The 15,147-nt window shown below is 27.6% G+C and overlaps 2 protein-coding genes and 1 pseudogene across 2 annotated transcripts; all 3 read left to right on the top strand.

The window, feature by feature from the left end:
• The first annotated feature begins 152 nt into the window (after positions 1–152).
• Positions 153–833, top strand: LOC124912973 (metalloendoproteinase 5-MMP-like). The gene has a single exon (XM_047453600.1). The coding sequence runs from the start codon at positions 153–155 to the stop codon at positions 831–833; it is 681 nt and encodes a 226-aa protein (XP_047309556.1).
• Positions 834–3,514: 2,681 nt separating this feature from the next.
• Positions 3,515–4,318, top strand: LOC124912972 (annotated as a pseudogene).
• Positions 4,319–12,127: 7,809 nt separating this feature from the next.
• Positions 12,128–12,805, top strand: LOC124912971 (metalloendoproteinase 5-MMP-like). Its single transcript, XM_047453599.1, has one exon. The coding sequence runs from the start codon at positions 12,128–12,130 to the stop codon at positions 12,803–12,805; it is 678 nt and encodes a 225-aa protein (XP_047309555.1).
• Positions 12,806–15,147: the final 2,342 nt, after the last annotated feature.

Below are 15,147 nucleotides of genomic sequence, written 5' to 3'. Positions count from 1 at the left end.
TATTGGGTTCTAAGAGAGGTGACAAAGTTAAGAAACTTGATAAAGTGAAAAATTATCTTTCGAAATATGGTTATTTTGGTCCCTCCTCCAAGGATGGTTGTTACCGAACGAGTAGTTTCACATCGAACGACTCTAATATTTTGGATCACGCCATGGAGAAAGCAATTAAAAAATTTCAACAGTTTTTTCGTCTCAATGTTTCGGGGATTTTAGACGAGAAAACTTTGTCACTGATGGTTAAACCCCGGTGCGGCTTCCCTGATTTGGTTAATGAATGTCTCATCAAACACCGCGGGGTGAAGTTAGTTCGGGACCCTTATAAAAGTGGTTTGAACTACAATATGTATGGAAAACCTAGGTGGTCGAAACTCCGACTATCCTGGACTGTAGCACCCGGTACGCGATCAGACGCTATTAATCCAATTACTTATGCGCTTTACAGTTGGCAAAAGGTCACCAAGTTCAATTTTATAAGAAGTGCTGCTTACAGAAATACAGATATTCAAATAAGTTTCACTAGTTACCCTAGTGAGGATTATGAGCCATTTCTACAGATATCAGAAATGATCGCATACTCATATCTTCCCCCTAAAGGAAAGCTCCATTTCAGGGCAGACATTCCTTGGTGGAACGGAGCAGGGCGCCAAGCGCCTTGGGAAAGGGACATTGAAACAGTTGCGGTGCATGAGATGGGACACATACTTGGTCTTATGCATAGTAGTGATCCTTCTGCCGTAATGTGGCCATATGTAAAACGAGGGGTTACCAAAAGGAATTTACAGCATGATGACATCAACGCAATTAACGCATTGTACAACAACTTTCGTTACTAAACAAACATCTACGCAATTAATTGAAGCATTTACTAAACAAACTTTTGTAAATAAATAAATAAATAAATATGTTTGTTATATATATATATATATATATATATATATATATATATATATATATATATATATATATATATATATATATATATATATATATTTCTGTAAATAATATATCACCATTATTTATAATAAATAAATTATAATCGGTGATTTAGTAAGAAAAATGTTACTAATTAAATTTATTGTTATTTTTTTGCTGTAGAAAAAATAATATAAATATCTGAATTAACCGAATAATCAAGCCTACATTTGAATCAACCTATCCGTTTAAATATGCAAGACGGGTAATGAATATTGAATTTTGTATAACTCTTTTTTAGATGCATGTTTCGTTAAGATGAAGCAACTCACGAACGCCCTTATGTAGAGCCGACAATAATATTTTTTATTTAATACTTAAGATATAAGGTTTTTTTAAATAGTAGGTAAGGAGGCCTAAGACAGTGTTTGATAAACCTAAAAATTAAGATATAAATAGTAAATTTTAAATATTTGTATCTTAATATATGGAGATAAAAATTGAATTAATCAATTATAAACTTCTAAATTTTAAATACTTGATATTTGATTTCTTTTGATTGTTGTTTCAACCATCCATTTATAGTCGTACCAAACCCAAAATTAAATATGAAAGTCAGTATAATCTATTTAATCCAGGCGAATTAATTTTTTTTTTTCTGAATTATAAAGATTATAGATATTACACTATTACGGATAACAAATGAACATATCAAGCATATTAATCAAACTAATCGATGAATACCCCAATAAAAAAAATAATTATACGATATCTAAAAACTGATGGCAATACCCGATTTAAATAGAAAATTTATATATTTACAATTTTATCACGTATTATTAAAAATATAAAAATAAACAAAAAAATTATTATAAAATTTAATAAACTTTTACATATTATTTTAATTATAATAATTACTCAATTTTAAATAAACGTTACACTTCTAATATAAAAAAGTAATATAAAAGGAGAGTATTCAAATTCATAGTTAGACACCCGCCCACACCGGAGCAAGTCAAAGTAAGGCAATCTTGATCGGTCGCCGACCAAATAGGAAAGGAAATCTTTTCATCTTCTTCTTCCTAAATCTCACCGTCTCTTTTTTGAAATCCAAATCATTTCTTTTCTTCTTCTTGATTTATTTGTAATTAATATATAATCATAAAAATATATAAAAAAAAATAAAAATTATAATAATATATTAAAATAAAAAATAAAACATTCTATTTAATGTTTAAAATTCTTAATAAATCACAAATAATATATTAAATTAAAAAATAAAATACTCTCATTTCATATTTTATTCACTTTGGTAAAACAACTAATTTTCTCACATATTTCCTTACATATTTTTTTCCAATAAACATTTGATCTCGTGACCTTTCACTTTCATTTTGCTTTATCAAATATTTGATTTATATTTTTTAATATTAAACATCGTGACTTCACACTTTGTTCAATCAAATATTTGATTTATATTTTTTTTTATCGAACATTCAATTGTTACCAACATATTATTCCTCGGCAAATCACATCATAATCACATTTGGTTAAAAGGTTGTATTTGTTTTGTTAGGTTGCAATTTCAAAACATACATAACCGTTTCAAGTTTGTGGACAGATCAATCTAAAATCCGACTCAAGTATCCATTTACTCTCATATATATATATATATATATATATATATCCAAATTAACCACAATTCTCGACCTTGCAATCCGGACACTTTGAAAATTAAGTATCATTATATATATATATATATATATATATATATATATATAATTATATATATATATATATAAATTAGTTAGTTAAAAAGTTGAACTTATATTATTAAAAATATTTCGCGTTAATCAAATTTAGTGTTAAATTTAAAATATAAAGTCTTATTAGCTAGTTGCACTAGTAGAAAAAATGTCTTCTGTAACGACTACTAGTAACGGCGTTCGAACACTCTTACTAATACTTTTTATCTGTAACGGTTATACTAAACCGTTACTGTTATTAGAACATCAGTAACGGCTTTATAAAACCGTTACAGATAAAAAGTTACTGTAATGGATATATGGAATTACAGAGTTACAGATAGTAGCGACTTAAATTTTATTTTTCGAATTAAGGGTATCAGTAACGGTTTTTGGATAACCGTCACTGATATTACATTACTTTACAGTTTTGGGAAAATGGCATCAGTAACGACTTTCTACAATAACCGTTACTAATGTATTTACTGTAATAGTTTCTCAATAGCCGTTATAAATACGGCTTCAGTTAGCGTTTTGGGAAAAGGTTATCAGTAACGGCTTTCCAATTGGTTAAAGATTTATACTTATTTTTGTTAGGTTACCGAAACATATATATAGAACTTTTAATTTTAATTTTAATAGTTTTAAGTTTATAGACGGGTCAACCCACAATCCGACCCAAATATTCATTTACTCTCACATATATATCCAAATTAACCACAGCTCTCGACCCGACAATCCAGACATTTTGAAAATTAAGCATCACTTTATATATATATATATATATATATATATATATATATATATATATATATATATATATATATATATATATATATATATATATATATATATATATATATAACAACAACCTAGTAGGGATCTTAAACTTCATCACCTTCCTCCTCTCGATCCCAATCCTCTGGGCAGGAGTATGGCTAATCAATCAAGGCGTCAACGAATGCGAGCATTTTCTAGAAAACCCATTAATAGCACTTGGAGACTTTCTAATGCTCATTTTCCTAGCAGGTCTAATCGGTGCCTATTGTCACGTCGCCTTGTTACTCTAGGTTTACCTTCTCGACATGTTCATCCTCATTCTCTTCTGCTTCACCATCTTCGCTTTTGCTGTCACCAACAAAGGAGCCGGTGAAAATCTCTCCAGCAAGGGTTACAAAGAGTATCGTCTCGATGACTACTCAAATTGGCTTCAGAAACGCGTTAACAACCCTAAGAATTGGAACAAAATACAGAGTTGTTTACAGGATAGAAATGTTTACAAGAGCTTGATCAAATCTCAAACCACCCATGTTGATCAGTTCTTTAGGGAATATTTATCTTCTCTACCGTCTGATTTCTGTAAACCATCGAATGACTGTATATTCGAATATGTAAGCCTTACGAATTGGAATCAGACGGGAAATTCAACCATCGATGGCAACCCTGATTGCAAAGTGTGGAGGAATGATGAGAGTTTATTGTGCTATGGTTGTCGGTCTTGTAGGCGGGTCTGTTGTATAATTTGAAACATGATTGGAAGAAGGTGGCAATGGTGAACATTATATTCATCGTCTTCCTTATCATCGTTTATTCGATTGGCTGCTTTCAGGAACAACAGGAAGGATAATCATCGCCATTATTATCCGACCGGTAAAATATAGTTAGATCATTATTATTATTGTAACCTCTTTATCTCTTCACTGGTGAAAAAGAGATCAAAATCGAGAGTAAAAACTTTCGTTAATGACTCTATATCTCTCGATATAGACTTAATACCAAAAGTTTAAGTACTCTCGTCATCCCTCAGTATTGACATTCTCGGTAAATATAATTGGGTGGTTACCGAGAGATATCATAAATTTTTCGGTTTAGATACTCGAGAGAAAAATCGAGATTTAACTGGAAAGCTTTCAGTTTTTCTTGAAATGGAAAACCCGAAAATTTTCCCTATAATTCTCGGTTTTTCGATTTCAAGAAAAACCGAAAGATTTTCAATTAACTTTCGGTTTTTCCTTTTGAAATAAACCCGAGAGGTTTATGAAAAACTTTTGGTTTTTCCCTTTGAAGAAAAACAAAAACTTTCAATATAACTCTCATTTTTTTCCTTTTCAAATAAACTCGAGAGGTATATGAAAAACTTTCGTTTTTTCTCTTTAAGGAAAACCCGAAAGATTTTCAATTAACTTTTGTTTTTTCCCTTTGAAATAAACCCGAGAGGTTTATGAAAAATTTTCGGTTTTTCCCATTGAAGAAAAACCTAAAGTTTTCCATATAACTCTCGGTTTTTCCCTATAAAATGTATAAAATAGTCCGATTATTTTGTACACAACCAAACCTGTTCAGCCCAACCAATATATATACAAATAACATTCATAAAGATAATGACCATTATCATTCAAAATTCTAAACCAAATCAATCATCCAAACAACCTGTTATCATTCGAATTACAACGTACACAAACATTCATAAACCTGTTATTAGTCGAAACAACCAATCAAAACCGATTGTTAATATCTTGATGTATTCATTCATTTGGGTTATTTTGTATCCTTAATGATTATATATTTTTTATCTTCATTAATATATTTTATTTTACATGTTACAAAATGACATAAAAGAGGGAGCAAAAGATAATAGTATAAATTTATGGTTAGATGTGAATTAGACTCAAAGATAACACATCAAGTTTTAGAAGTAGTGGCTCGTTATAGGATGATGAAGATTTACGATCGTAGATGAAAAGATCACCATGTTAGTGTGATCATTTCATCATTTGAATCAGCCGGTTTGATTCAGTAACGGTCGAGTTCCACTTTTGAAAAATCAAAACATTAAGTCGATGATGATTGATGTTCGTCACGAGGAAGAAGACAATTCAAAGCGAAAACAACGTCGTTTCAGGCAGCAATGCGAACGAACTTCTCTTCCGTTGCAGCGGGTTACACGGTCCTCTGTCGTTCGTTGGATGAAGCATGGGCGCTCATATGATGGTTGTGTGGTCTATTGCATTGATTTCTCTTAATTTCGGCAGCGACGGATCCGACCCTTTTCCAGCTTTGGAATTTGTTTGAAATCGATATTTTTCAATCTCTTTTTGGCTCCATTTTTAACCTTCAAAATATTTAAATATACATAACATTTATTTTGTCCATTTATTTTATTTTATTTTTGTATATTTTGGGGCTTTATTTTTAATTCATTTAAAATAAAATGTTATAATAAAGCCTTCTAGATTGTATTAGCTAATTAACTTAGGAGAATTAGCCAATAATTATAAATCACCAAGTTTTGAATATTTAGTTTAAATAATCAAAAAGGGAGAAATCGTTATATTAAAATATCAAAGCATAAATGTATAAATAAGAACTGAGTATTGTTTAAATTAATCTTGTGCAGATTAAAGAAAACCAGAAAGAAAGTTGTTCGGTATTTAATCGAGATCGATTTTATATAAACTTCGGTTTTATAATTGAGATCGGTATTTATGAGATTTGTAGTTTATAAGATCGGTTTCTATAAACACGCATCCGGTTTGTTTATGAGATCGGTTTCTATAAACACGCGTCCGGTAGTTTATGAGATCGGTTTCTATAAACACGCGTCTAGTAGTTTATGAGATCGGTTACTATAAACACGCATCCGGTAGTTTATGAGATCAGTTTCTATAAACACGCGTCCGATTTGTTTATGAGATCAGTTTCTATAAACACGCGACCAGTTTGTTTATGAGATCATTAGTTTATGAGATTGGTTTCTATAAATACGCGTCCTGTAGTTTATAAGATCGGTTTTATTCAAGCGTCTCAAGTATTTTACCACTTCAGTTCTACATATGGCGCTTCCAATATCTTTCAAGTTCGGCATTTTGGGTAAACGTTTTCTAGTACCTGATCAATCACAACTCCAAATTGAGCATTCGTCATGGACAATCTGGCAAAGTAACATATCACCAATTTGGGATGGGCAGTCTGACACAGCAGTATAGATAGACCTAAAGAAGACTGCCACATACCAAGATTATTCTAATCATTTGCAATGAAAGTTCCTAGTACAACAGGCTCCATTAATGAATTATTGGCTCATTATCATAAAGTACAGACAAGATCAAAGAAGGATATTCTTTGATGTACTATTCTGGACTCAGCCAATCAAATTAAGACAGGTGTCCTTTGAAGAAAATATATTCGTTGGCAACCTGCCAATTTAAGGAGCAGTTGGAAGTCAAGATTGACACTAGTTTTTAATCAATCTTACGAGAGTTACAAGAAATATCAGTGTAATCATTCTCAAAAAGCTCACAAGTTTACTAGAGTTTTAAAGTTGTATTACATACTGCCTATTTTGTGTGAGTATTCAGTATTGTAATTTGACAGAATCTGTTTTTGTTGTGCTAGGAGTTCGGAAACAGGTAATGTTTAAGTCCTAGTTGTTCGGCTGAGTTTGTACAAATATTGTATTAAACTAAATCTTCTAGTAAATATCCTTCTCAAGGTTGAGAATAATGGGTGACGTATGAGCTTTTACTCCGAAGATCCATAAATCTCTTATGTCTTGTGTTTCTTTCCTTGATTCCCACTTACTTGCTGCTTCAAGTCCAAACAAACATTTCTGCACTTGAACTCGGTTCAAGAGTTTGCGAAGACTTGTGTAGAATAGAAACTAGATATTAACTTCTAACAGAGTTAATATCGAAGTAGTGTGTGTAATCGTCTAACATAGTCAGACCCAATCTCTATTATTGTACCCGATCCTAACATAAAATAGGTACAACATTTATCCTAAATTATTTATTTAATATTTTGAGTCCTTAAAATTAATTTGAGATAAAATAAATATAACATTTATCTCAAATTAATTAATTTATTTTTCTTTGGCCTTTATTTTAAATTGGAATTTAATTATTACAATAATTAATTTAACAAATTATGTAATCATATTTTTGCCTTAATTTTAATTATTTTAAATTTATTTATTCAAAAATAATTATTTAAAATCTATAAATTAGGTAGGTAAGTTTTAGTGATTATAGTATCACTCTATTATTCTAAAAACTTTAAATAACATATGTATAAAAGTAATTGAAAATAATTTTGGGAAGAATTTAAATTAATTTTTTTATTATTTTGTGTTTATTTACTAGTTTATATATAGATTATTAATCCAACTGAATGAGTTAAGTTAGTATAATATGTTAAGTATTTTTTAAATTATTAATATGTACATTATTATTTAATATATTAATTTAGTTAAATATTATAAATATAGAATTTTATAATTTGAAATAAATATCAAAATATAATTATTAAAAAAATATATGATATTTGTTAAGATATATTTTTATTTAGGAGAATGTGATTATACTCTAAGTCTAATAGTATTTTCTACTAGGCCCAGGGATAGTGATAATAAGGATACCTATAAAAAAGTATTAACCTCAGTTGCAGCTTTCCATTATAAGAAGTTAAATAATAATGATTATGCTAGTAAATCGTGAGCTCTTCCTTGCTTCCGATAACCTCCCCACCAGAAGGCAGAATTGTTGTTAGATAGAAGTCAGTCAGTCCCAAGTAAGGCATTAAGTAGCTCTCGAAGAGATATGTGTGAACAATTAGGCCTTCCTCATGAAGTTGAGGTGGGGCATCAACCATAGCAGTCGGACCTATTGAGGATGTTCAACTACATTTTAAGAGGCCTTTGGAAGGCAATCCAACTTTATATTTACGCACCTGGTATGAGTCCTTCCCTTCAGTCCTTTCAACACTTGCCGCCTAGCCTTCGGTAAAGAAAAATGCATATCTTTATCTTACCTTGCTTAAAGTATACCATAATTTTAGCACGGTATCGATATTATACCTTTGATACCTAAGAAACATATTAACTTAAAAAATCAATTCAACTAAGAATAAATCAAAAACCATACCTGCAACTTTCTTTCGATCAAGAACCTTGAACCGCAGTTGTACTTCATGTAATAATCTCATAAACCTCATTCCTTCGACAAATTTAAATGACGCTTCATTGAGGATCACATACTTGTTCAATTTTATTTCACACATTTTCTGGTTAAAATTATGTGAAACCAAAATACTTTCTTGCCACATTATCTTGTTCGTCAATATAGTTTGACTTTTATAACATCTTAAAGCTCTACTTGTTTCATAGAATGGACTCAACTAACACATTTTTAATAAATGGTTTTCAACCCACTAATACTTCTAGAAACGGTTAAAATATCAACTTGACAGTATTTGAATACCTCGATTAGTAGTATTCTTCCATCAACCAACTCTCTTGTCTATTTTCATAGCGTTCCTAAAATATTTACTCTATTTAAAAGTTATAAGGAGTTTTGGTTTTAAAGTTGTTCTTACTATGTTTTGAGTCGTATTTTATATTTGACATGAACTTAACATCATATTAGACTTCATTATGTCTGTTTTGAAAAAAAATCAAATAATTATAGTAAAAAAAATAGTTTTAAATCTTATAAAATATAAAATAATTGTACACCTCAAACATTTTAAATTAAGCGTCATTAAATATATATATATATAGATTAAATTTCTTAAACCAAAAAACTTTTTAGATTGAATATTAATTTTATAAATTTAATTTTTATTTAGTTAATAAAATTAATTTCATCTTGTAATTTTATAAATGAGATATTTATTTAATTTATAAATTTCATATTTAATCATGTTATTTTATTAATAATATTTATTAATAGAATTATATTTTATTTTATAAGGATAAATATTATTATAACATATATTTATTTTTAAATTTAAATATAAAGTTAATTAAATATATTAAATACAATAAAATGCATATTTTTGATGTAATCAAACTAATATAGGACTAAAAAGAAATAAAATAAAATAACACATAATTTTGAAGTGGAACACCTCTTTAAATAAAAGAGTAAAAATCACAAAACATTTTGTCCAAATCAAATTCACTATTATTAAATATTACACATAAAAATTTCAAAATAAAAATTCACTATTATTAAATATTACACATAAAAAATTCAAAATATAAATAGATCTAAAACACATATAAAAAAAATTTATAAGCATAACAAATTACACTAATACTAATATGATGTTCTTGTTAGCATGGTTTATCGTTTATTTTTCTAATTATGTTTTGTAGATGTTTGTGAGTTTTTTGAATCATTTTTGTTTATAACATTTTATATGTTGTTCAAGAATTCTGCATGAAGCCATTTTTTTTAAATGTAGCACACATCTTTATATTTGTTAAAGTTATTTATAATCTTTTTTGACTATAAAGTTTATTTGATTAAAAAAATGTTTTGCGTTGTCTTGAAGTCATGGTAGATAAAGGAGATAAAACATCCATTATCCTTTTTTCTTTATCATGAAGATTTTTATTGCGTTTTCAAATATACAATTAAAAAGTCGATCATTTATCTTTCACCCACATTGAAGGGATGCAATTAACACACACATATTTTACGGATGATCTATTTATTGTGTCTAAAGCATACGTGGAGTATGTCATTACCACTAAGGAAGCACTCAATCATTTTTTTTTTAGCAAAACAAGCCGTATTCCATGAAATGCATTAATGGAAATGGTCAGAAAAATAAAGAGAATCAACAACTAGGGAGCGCTCAATTATGATGACCGTTTTTCTCTCATCCATATAACATAATATATAATATATGCTCTTGTTCACCTTACATTATTCCTTTCTATTCATATATATGAGAACAAAATTGTTTATATGAGATATAGACATGTTATTAAAAAAAAATTCTCTCATATAGATAGTTGAAATATTGAAATCATTATTTATTGTTCACTTAGACTCTCGTTATTATGGTAAAAGTATACACACCAATTTATAAAATAAAAATAAAAATAATTAATCCCATGGAAAGTCCAATTTAAACACTTAATTACCTAATTATTATAATATTTAAAGATTAAATAATTAAGGGAAAATGTCAAAATAATAAAATAAAATTATTTAAGATAAATGTTGTACTTATTTATCTTAAAATAGTTTTAGGAAAAAAAAATCAAGGATTAAAATATATAATTTAGAATGAAACACAAAATTATATATTTAACCCTAAAAATTAAAATCAATTGGTTTTAATAATAACCAAAATAATTTTAACTGATTTCTAAATAAAAAAATCATTAACTACCACATTAATTTCATAATTTCTACACAAAAATTTATGTGAATTAAACAATCCATAAAATCATTCAAACGTTTATTTATATAGTAAATATTGCTCATTCATTTTCACTTAATTCATAACTACTTAACATTAATGGTCTCATTGTTTTATGTTGATTTGATGAAATGCAATGTTAGACTATTCAATTCCATGCGATAATCAATTGGCAGACAATTAGTTGAATGTTTATCGTAACATTATTCAAGCGTTTATTTACATTAACCATAAAATCATTCAAGTTTATTTACATTCATTTTCACTTAATCCATAACTACTTAACATTATTGCAAGGTTAGACATTCAATACTTGAATAGTCCATGCCTTAATCAATTGGTAGGCAAATAGTTGAATGTTTGTCGTAACATTATTACTTTAATTTTCTAATTGGACATAAATATTAATTAAACAATTAACATATAATTATAATTTGGATTAAAAGTTTGAATTGAGTGTGATTTTTATTTGATTTTATTTACTGATCACATCCTTATTTTCATTCAGAATTAGCTTAATTCTAACCAGTTTATTTATATTTGTTTTATATTTTTATGTTATGGTTTGATTTGATTTGTTTTTCCAGAAATTTATGATTTGTTGTAATTTTTTATTTGAATTGAAATAAAAATTTGTAAGTGTAGTGTTAACCTTCATGACATAGTTCATATAGTTTAACATAATTAATATCAAATATTATGTTGCGTCGAATTCTTGTTTTTTTATACATGCCTGGCCAGTTGTCCAGTTATAATATTATTTAATATGTTTTTAAAAAGAGAAAAAAAAAGACTTTTATTTACTATAATATTTAGTATCTTTTAACTATTTTAGAACGATAAAATAGTGAAATTTATAATATTACAATCAAATAGATTTATACATAAGATTAACAAAATCTTTTGATTAAAAAAAATGTCTATAAAATGAATAAACAAATCGTGAAACAAAAATCAAGAACTAAGTAACAAATCAAATCACAAACATGAATACGGTCAAAATATGTATTCTTTTGTTACTCTTTGTCTTGGACTTGTTTCTAGTTGTCCAATCATCATCTATTAATGATAATTCATTATTATCTTTCAACTCTATGAAACATTTATTGGGTTCCAAGAGAGGTGACAAAGTTAAGAAACTTGATAAAGTGAAAAATTATCTTTCTAAATATGGTTATTTTGGTCCCTCCTCCAATGATGGTTGTTACCAAACGAGTAGTTTCACATCGAACGACTCTAATATTTTGGATCACGCCATGGAGAAAGCAATTAAAAAATTTCAACAGTTTTTTCGTCTCAATGTTTCGGGGATTTTAGACGAGAAAACTTTGTCACTAATGGTTAAACCCCGGTGCGGCTTCCCTGATTTGGTTAATGAATGTCTCGTCAAACACGGGGTGAAGTTAGTTCGGGACCCTTATAAAAGTGGTTTGAACTACAATATGTATGGACAACCTAGGTGGTCGAAACTCCGACTATCCTGGACTGTAGCACCCGGAACGCGATCAGACGCTATTAATCCAATTACTTATGCGCTTTACAGTTGGAAAAAGGTCACGAAGTTCAATTTTATAAGAAGTGATGCTTATAGAAATGCAGATATTCAACTAAGTTTCACTAGTTACCCTAGTGAGGATTATTACCCATTTCTACAGGACTCAACAATGATGGCTTACGCATATCATCCCCCTGTAGGAAAGCTCCATTTCAGGGCAGACCTTCCTTGGTCGAACGGAGCAAGGCGTTTGTTGCCTTGGGAAAGGGACATTGAAACAGTTGCGGTGCATGAGCTAGGACACATACTTGGTCTTATGCATAGTAGTGATCCTTCTGCCGTAATGTGGCCATATGCAAAACGAGGGGTTACCAAAAGAATTTTACAGCGTGATGACATCTACGCAATTAACGCATTGTACAACAACTTTCGTTACTAAACAAACATCTACGCAATTATTAACGCATTTACTAAACAAACTTTTGTAAATAAATAAATAAATAAATAATTATGTTTGTTATATATAAATATATATATATATATTTCTTTAAATAATATATCAGCATTATTTAAAATAAATAAATTATAATCCGTGATTTAGTAAGAAAAATGTTACTAATTAAATTTATTGTTATTTTTTTGCTGTAGAAAAAATAATATAAATATCTGTATTAACCGAATAATCAAGCCTACATTCGAATCAACCGATCCTATTAAATATGCAAGACGGGTAATGAATATTGAATTTTGTATAACTCTTTTTTAGATACATGTTTAGTTAAATAAACTTAAATGAAGCAATTCACGAACTCCTTAGGTAGAGCCGAAAATAATATTTTTTATTTATTTATTTTAATACTTAAGATATAAGGGTTTTTTAAATAGTAGGTGAAGAGGCCTAATATAATTTTTAGATAAACTTAAAAATTAAGATATAAATATTAAATTTTAAATATTTGTATCTTAATATATGGAGATAAAAATTGAATTAATCAAATATAAACATCTAAATTTTAAATACTTTATATGTGAATTTATTTGATAATATGTAAAACTAATATATATATGAACAAATATAATACTATTATATCCTTATATATTAATTATATTAATTAATAAATTAAATATTTTAAATTATATAATTTGATATGTTAAATATTAAATATTTTTGTAAAATTAAATACTAATAATTTTATTTTATTTATTCTCAATTTGTAAAATGTTTTCGTTTTTTATTCAATATGTTACTTATTTTATATAGATTTCTTTTCATTGTCGTTTCAACAGTTGTACCAAACCCAAAATTAAATATGAAAGTCGGTATAGTCCACCTAATCAAGGCGAATTCATAATTTTTTTTCCTGAGTTATAAAGATTATAGATATTACATTATTATGGATAACAAATGAACATATCAAGCATATTAATCGAACTAATCGACGAATATCCAATAAAATAAAATAATTATACGATATCTAAAAACTGATGGCAATGTCCGATTTAAATAGAAAATTTATACATTTAAAATTTTATCACGTATTATTAAAAATGTAAAAATAAGACAAAAAAATATTATAAAATTTAATAAACTTTTACATATTATTTTAATTATAATAATTACTCAATTTTAAATAAACGTTACACTTCTAATATAAAAAAGTAATATAAAAGGAGAGTATTCAAATTCATAGTTAGACACCCGCCCACTCCGGAGCAAGTCAAAGTAAGGCAATCTTGGATCGGGTCACCGACCAAATATGAAAGGAAACATTTTCATCTTCTTCTTCCTAAATCTCACGGTCTCTTTTTTAAAATCCAAATCATTTCTTTTCTTCTTCTTGATTTATTTGTAATTAATACATACAGATAAAAATATATAAAAAATAAAATAATAATTTTAATAATATAATAAAATAAAAAATAAAACATTTATTTAATGTTTAAAATTCTTAATAAATCACGAATAATAAAAAATAAAACACTCTCATTTCATATTTTATTCACTTTGGTAAAACAACTAATCTTCTCACATATCTCATTACATAGTAAACATTTGATATCGTGACCTTACACTTTCACTTTGCTTTATCAAATATTTAATTTATATTTTTTAATATTAAACATCGTGACTTCACACTTTGGTCAATCAAATATTTGATTTATATTTTTTTTATCGAACATTCAATTGTTACCAATCTATTATTCCTCGGCAAATCACATCCTAATCACATTTGGTTAAAATGTTGTATTTATTTTGTTAGATTGCAATTTCAAAACATACATAACCGTTTTAAGTTTGTGGACAGATCAATCCACAATCCGACCCAAGTATCCATTTACTCCCACATATATATATCAAAATTAACCACAACTCTCGACCTAGCAATCCGAATACTTTGAAAATTAAGTATCATTATATATAATTATATATATATATATATAAATTAGTTAGTTAAAAAGTTGAACTTATATTGTTAAAAATATCTCGCGTTCACCAAATTTAGTGTTGAATTTTAAATTTAAAGTCTTATTAGCTAGTTGGTTAAAGATTTGTACTTATTTTTGTTAGGTTACCGAAATATACATATAAAATTTTTAATTTTAATTTTAACAGTTTTAAGTTTATAGACGGGTCAACCCACAATCCGACCCAATTATTCATTTACTCTCACATATATATTTAAATTAACCACAACTCTCGACCCGTAAATCCAGACATTTTGAAAATTAAGCATCATTATTTATATATTTATATATATATATATATATTTGATCAGGAAG

The sequence above is a fragment of the Impatiens glandulifera genome, chromosome 8 (genome assembly GCF_907164915.1).
Source record: "Impatiens glandulifera chromosome 8, dImpGla2.1, whole genome shotgun sequence".
NCBI classification, from domain to species: domain Eukaryota; kingdom Viridiplantae; phylum Streptophyta; class Magnoliopsida; order Ericales; family Balsaminaceae; genus Impatiens; species Impatiens glandulifera.
The sequence above is the reverse complement of the archived record's forward strand: the minus strand, read 5'-3'. Positions and strand labels throughout refer to the sequence as shown.

Excerpts from the sequence above, each read along its gene's own strand:
- LOC124912973 (XM_047453600.1), top strand. The coding sequence starts at position 153 with ATGGAGAAAGCAATTAAAAAATTTCAACAGTTTTTTCGTCTCAATGTT.
- LOC124912971 (XM_047453599.1), top strand. The coding sequence starts at position 12,128 with ATGGAGAAAGCAATTAAAAAATTTCAACAGTTTTTTCGTCTCAATGTT.